Source organism: Saxophila tyrrhenica, assembly GCF_035928015.1.
Source record: "Saxophila tyrrhenica strain CCFEE 5935 chromosome Unknown scaffold_18, whole genome shotgun sequence".
NCBI classification, from domain to species: Eukaryota; Fungi; Ascomycota; class Dothideomycetes; order Mycosphaerellales; family Extremaceae; genus Saxophila; species Saxophila tyrrhenica.
In genome coordinates this window covers 572707-578884 of record NW_027041750.1, presented here as the reverse complement: position 1 = coordinate 578884, position 6178 = coordinate 572707, and the positions used below count along the sequence as shown (strand labels likewise).

The following is a 6178-nucleotide window of genomic DNA, read 5'->3' as shown; positions in this document are numbered from 1 at the left end:
CTCTGATCCAAATGGGTGTCACCTCGCGCTTCCGCGACAACATCCGGCCCCCCCCCCCCCCCCCCCCCCCCGGGCCCCCCCCCCCCCCCCACAAACCCCCCCCCCCCCCCCCCCCAGGTTAGGCCCACACAAACCCCCCCCCCCCCCACGCCTCAGCATCCAAAGCAAACCAAGAAAACGCCAACAGACAAACAAGGGATATCTCTTTTTTCATCCTCCCCTTTCGCTTCCCATACGTCGTTTCAGGAATCAAGAGAGGTCTGCTATACAAACAAGCGGGAAAAGATCTTCTTTCGCCAAAGGACTGTGTTGTGGTGTGGTTGTCGTGCGTGTCGACTGTGGACGGACGTCTCAATGTCCAAAGTTGGGTCCGTCAAGGAGAATGCTGGATCATGCCAGCGCCCGCTCGCTCAGCGGGCTGAATGTCGAAAAAGTTTGTTGTGGTAAATTCACAGATTGTAGGAGAAGCGAAAGCCGTGTATGCTGCGTGCAGCTCATATCCGGCCCGGCTGCGGACTCTGTCCCAGCCCCAAGTTCAACCACCCCAGATCTGAATTCACCGGCTTCGCCTGCTCGCTCTCCCTGTCGCGCCCGGCGTAATACGCACTCGGGACGCCCTTGGGGAAGACCGTGACCGTGCTATCGCGGTCCTCTGCCGGTCGTGGGAAGGTTGGCGCAGCCGGGAGAGATGCCCAATCCCCGCTCGGGGCGGCGTTCGAGCCCATCTTCGAGCGGGCGGACGGGCGGTATGAGGTGCCGGAGCCGGGGAAGAAGCCGCCGCCGTTCTTTCCGCGAGAAGGCACGCGCGGTTCGGAGGGAGGGTAGTTGCTGCTGGGCGGCCGGGAGACGAGGTGGTCCTTAAACGACGTGCTCGTGGGGGTCCAGGGGGTGGGGTTGGAGTCGTTGTAGTACTCAGACGTGGTGGTGCTCATCGTCGATCTGTTATAGGACGATATCGTGTCGGAGGCGGAGCGTCGGCTGTACGGGTCTACGATCAGGCCTTGCTGGCCTTGCGGCGCGAGGTGGTTGCCGCCTCGCGCGAGGTCTTCTCGTGAGTCGTTGAAGGCGGGTGAGCCGGAGGTGACGTGAGATAACCGCTGGCCGTCCACGGTCTTACTAAAGTCGATGTCGAGCGGTGGCACAAGTGCTGAGGAGGGTATGTGTGAAGGCTGGGAGATGTGCCGATCCGTCGAGTACATGGAAGCATCGCTCAACTTGTTAGTCTGAGCGTAAGCAGAAGGCAGATGAGAGATCCCGTTAGGACCTGTCGGCTGGCTGGTAGCGAAGTATTTGGACCAGCCTGAGCTTCGGTTCCCTCTACCTGAGTCCGTCGACATCCTGTTGGCATCCGCAGCAGTCAGGTTAGGACCGTACGGCGCTGGAGGCGGAGGTGGTGGTGGTCCAGGCTGAGGAATCGGTTTCCTCTCAATCCTCTTCTCGTCCAGATTGATCATTTCCACCTGGTCGTTGTTTCCGCGACCCATGTTCTTGTCTCGGAACATTGGAGCAGTGCTGTCGTAGCTCGGCTTAGGTTCATGGCTGGTGTTCCGCTTATTGCCGAATTTTCCAGTGATGATGGCCAACGAACTGTGCGATCCGCCTTGCGAATTCTCCCACGTCTTACTCGGAGGTGCAAGGCCATTAATCGAGCCACCTGCTTCCTTCATGAAGGATGCTCCCCGGTCCGCAAAGCTCATCCGCCTGTCCTCCTCGTTCTTCTCGTCCAGATAGCCTTCCTGCTTCCTCTTCTTCATTTTCCGCCATCGCAAAAATAGAAGTACAAGGATGAAGATTGCGGCGATGCCGCACAGCACTCCAAGTGTTATCCCCAATGTCCTCAGCATGCGGTCATGTGCTGACTCCCCGCTCGAAGATCCTGCTGCTGCTGTCGTGCTGGAAGAGGGAAAAGATGATGTCGACGATGATGGTGTTGAACCGGACCCGCTCGACTTTGTCGGCTGTAACGGTTGTTGGTTCTGTTTCGAGTCGAAGAACTTGTCGACATCCACCCAAGAGTTCTTATCCTGGTTGAAAATCGCGACCGGTGCTTCGCTGCTTCCACCAGATATGACAGCCATGCCGTCAGATCCTTGCGCCACGGCACAGTCCGTCCTCTTGACAGTAGGAGCATTGTTGTCGTTGTACGCCGGCCAGTTGTCCAGAGTAAGGTCCCGTTTCCGTTTCCTTGACGAGGACCCTGATCCGATCGTCTGCCCGGTGTAGGCCGGCTGTCCACCAGCGTCCAACAGGACTAGCTGCGTGACACTGTTCGGTGTCTTGCTCATATCGTAGACCTCCAGAACCTTGCTCCCATCGCTACCATCAATCAGGGTGGCGCGGGCGCTGGGATCTAGTGGTTCAGTGAGATTGGTAGGTAAGGCTTGCCAGCCGTCATCGGGTCCAAAAGTGTAGATCTCAGTGTTAAAATCAGAACCACCAAGCATGACCGCGTGCCCACTATCCCACGACTGCAGCAAAGGCAGATTTCCAGGAGGCGCTGAAGAAGTGAATGCTAGAATATCGTAGGGTTGCTGTGTCGATACCAGGAAAGTCTGCGAAGAAAGATACGAGTAGGCGTTCGGTTGCGATCCGGCATAGACCATGATCTGCTGGGTGTCCGCGATGTACGCTGCGCTGTGATCGGTTCGTCCGGCCAACACGCCCACGTTCACCGGCAGCGTCTCCCACGATTGCTGCGCGAAGTTGTATCTCTGCATCCCGCTGTAGCCAGACTTGCTGGTCTTGCCGCCCACCACATACAGCGCGGCATCCTCTCCTTCACCCGCCTGCACGCAGGCCGGTCCTGTGACGGAGACTCCCATCGGCCTCTTGGACCATTTCGCCTTCTCCTTCAACGGCAGTGACAGGAAGCTGTCGGGGGAGAGGACGTAAAGCGTGTCATCGTGAATGGCCGAGCAGTGACCCTCCAAGTCGCTCGGGGGTATGGGGGCGGACATGTGTTGACGGGCGCCGAGTCGGCGGGCTCAGCGCCGGAAGTGTGGTCAAAATGATATTCGTGTCGTCGTGTTCGAAGTCGTCGGTGAAGTTGAAGTAGAGTATGGTTCGCTAGATCGCAGAATGAGATGTGATGAGGTCTTCAGGCAGTGGCAGCCACGCTGTCGTTGCGCCTTCTTCCCACGTGAAAGGCAGCAGCACGAGCGCGCCTTCTCTTCGGCTTTGTCCACCTCCTTAATGCTGTCGTACAGCCATCCCAAGAATCCAATGTCAAATCCAATGTCAATTTCCAAATGGTCCAACAGCGGCGAAAAGAAACGAGCAACAGTAGTCCAGACAAGTCTTCAAGGTTCTCACACACGTTCAAGAAGTGAAGAGAAGGTGCAGGAGTCGCAGTGAGTCCTTGGACAGGAAGTGTCTCGTGGCGACACCCGGGCGGCGTATCAGGTTGAGTAACGGGGGAGTGAAACGCGGCGCGATTGACTCGGACTGTCGCGACAACGAGGGGCCAGTGCCAGCGGGCGGAGAGGGAGTGGGAGGGTGGAAAGCGAGTGTGGGCTGGACCAGCGAGCGAGCGACAGAGGGCGACGTGGTGACACCGAGGATAGTGGTGGTGCAGAGAGGACTGCGTGAGGGTGCGTCTCTCGCGGGAGAGAAGCAGGGGAGGGCTAGGGCAAGGGGACGCTGCACGCTTGGGCCACCACGACCTCACACGAGAACAGAAGCTGTGGAGTTCCTCTGCCGATGTTTGATTTATTTTCGTCCTGCTCGTCTTCTTCGCCACGACCCAACAACAGACATACCCTATGTATCACCTCAGCCCGCCTGTATACGAGTTCAAAACTTCAACACCCACCTCGCCACTCATCTTCACTTACTTCCCAATAGGGCGACTCTCTCGAAGCTCTCGTACCTGCAGCAGCAGCACAGCACACCCCTGCCAACCTGCGACGTCCACTCGGGCTAGACGAGGAGGCCCAGCCTGCGCCCTCTTCCTCCCACCACATCACCATCTCAGCAACATCGTTCGGACAGGCGCCCGTGCAAGTCATTACGCTCAGCGTACATCTTCCATCTCGCATCATCAACTGTATGCAAGCGCCGTCAGCGAACATTCAGACACCCAGCGAATCTCAATTCCAACGGCCGCTATGCCGGTCACGGAAAAGTAGCCCTTCCCTTGCCGAACCCACTCTGAAACACTCGGGAGCTGTGAGCTTAAAAAGTGGTTTGCATACGATTCAACCTTCTCCGACGTCTACCCGATCGCACTTGCACGTCCATAGTGTGAGGACGATGAGGAGGACGGTAAGGTGTGTGCGCATCGACTTCCTTACTTCCCAATTCGTCTATGCTATTGCTTGGATCTTCAAACGGCGAAGGAGCTTTGGAATACCCGTTGTTGTGGAAGCCATTGAGCAGCAGCCAAGCGCGTAATAGGCCGCGGCCTCGAACCAACCAGTGAGCAGTCGAGGTAGTCAATACTCTCATCACACTGGGTGATGCCAGGCGCTATTGGACACGACCTCTTGCGCGGCAGATATACAGACGGTGATAACATCGTCCATTGACCGTGGTTCGCTTGACGCTGGAGTATACCGCTGACGTTCTGAAAAAGTCGACTGATGTATTTCACACTTGACAGCACCAATTCATATTTGGTTCGGGGAGAGGTCGACAGCGGCAGTCGTCTGAGCTCATGTCCGCTTCCAGTGGAGTATCGCCCAAGTAAGGGTATCGTCACCACGCCTCTCATCTATAGAATCAATCCTTCACGACCGAGCAACCGCATTCGTCACCTCAACAAACGCCTCCCATTGCTTCAACGCCGCTCCGCTCTCTACACACCACCTTGCCCTCCTCAGTCCTTCCTTCCACCTCAATCCACCAGGCCCTCTCTCCTTGATCACCTGCCCATCATCTCCAGCTCCCATACTACTTGTGTCAGCCTCACAGATCCCCGCCACCGTAAGCAACGCTGCAACATTCAGCAGCACAAAGCACAACACCGGATGATCGCGCGGTAGCTCATTCCTCAATATCCGCATCAGAATCTCCGCGTTCTCTCCTGGTCCTTTGCCGCCGTGCACATCATCGAGCGAGTGTGTGGGTAGGCCAAAATCCTCAGGTGAGATCTTGAGTTTCGTGATCGTCGGCTTTGCACCCTCGTCATCGTCCGTATGGATGTACCAGCAGTGTGTCACGCCAGCGCAGGAGATCTCGTCCAGGTTCTCATCGCCACACACGACCATGGCTTTCTTCGCGCCGCCTAATAACAAGGCCTCGGCGAAGTTCATGCCGATGTCCTTTCGCGCAACGCCTAGGATCCGGCATTCGACTAATCCAGTATCATGCACGGGGTTTGCTAGGGGTCCGAGCAAATTAAAGATCGTCCTCACAGGCACCTCCTTCCTCACAGCCGCAGCGTACTTCATCCCCGGATGCCACTCGCGAGCATAGAGGAAAGCGTAGTTCGTCATCTCGTAGATATGCGGAAGCGTCTCGTGGTTCGTCGCAGCGATTACAGGCGGTTTAGGCGCATGTTGTAGTAGATCCGCGGAACCGGATAGGGATGTTGAACTGTTGTTGCCGTGCTTGGCCATCATGAGCAGAGCAGAGGCGATGATGGAAGAGGTGGTCGAGACGTTGAAGGTGTCGTGGCCGTCGCCGCCGGTGCCTACGATGTCGCACTACATCAACACAACATATCGTTAGTCATCCGTCAACGAAACAATCAATTAGATGACGAGGGCATACCATACCAATCCACCCCCATACCTCCCCTCCCCCCTCCCCCTCCGCCTCACCACCTCAATCAACTCCACCTCATCCACCTGCGCCGCCGCCTCCCGCATCACCTTGGCACATTGGCTGAGGACTTTGGCGTCCGTGTCGCCTTCCTGGACATGCAGGGCCCAGAGAAGCAGGGCGAATTGGACGGGCGAGACGGCGTCGTTGAAGACGAGGGCCAGGGCGGCGGCGACTTCTTCGGCTTTGACGCTGGCGGTGGATTCGCGGGTGGAGAGGCGTTTGAGGAGGGCGGAGATGGAGACTTTGCCTTTGTTGTTCGATTCCATTCTTGGGGATGGGAAGGTTGGTGTTGGTCGGGGCAACAGGAGAAGGCCGTTTCTATAGTTTATCTTTATGGCGACATTGAAAGTATGATTTCCTGTGGATCAGAGTCATATCGGCTTGGGGAAGTCGATGTGCGGCGAATCTTCGG

At 57.0% G+C, this 6178-nt stretch overlaps 2 protein-coding genes across 2 annotated transcripts; both read right to left on the bottom strand.

Annotated features, from left to right (window-relative positions):
• Positions 1-494: 494 nt before the first annotated feature.
• LTR77_009655 (uncharacterized protein) lies at positions 495-2957 on the bottom strand (the record flags this gene model as incomplete). Its single annotated transcript, XM_064806881.1, has 1 exon — positions 495-2957. The coding sequence occupies one exon, from the start codon at positions 2955-2957 to the stop codon at positions 495-497; it is 2463 nt and encodes an 820-aa protein (XP_064655186.1).
• A 1770-nt stretch (positions 2958-4727) lies between these two features.
• Positions 4728-6032, bottom strand: TRP4 (anthranilate phosphoribosyltransferase; the record flags this gene model as incomplete). The annotated part of the gene is made up of 2 exons (XM_064806880.1): positions 4728-5645; positions 5718-6032. The coding sequence occupies 2 exons, from the start codon at positions 6030-6032 to the stop codon at positions 4728-4730; spliced, it is 1233 nt and encodes a 410-aa protein (XP_064655185.1).
• Positions 6033-6178: the final 146 nt, after the last annotated feature.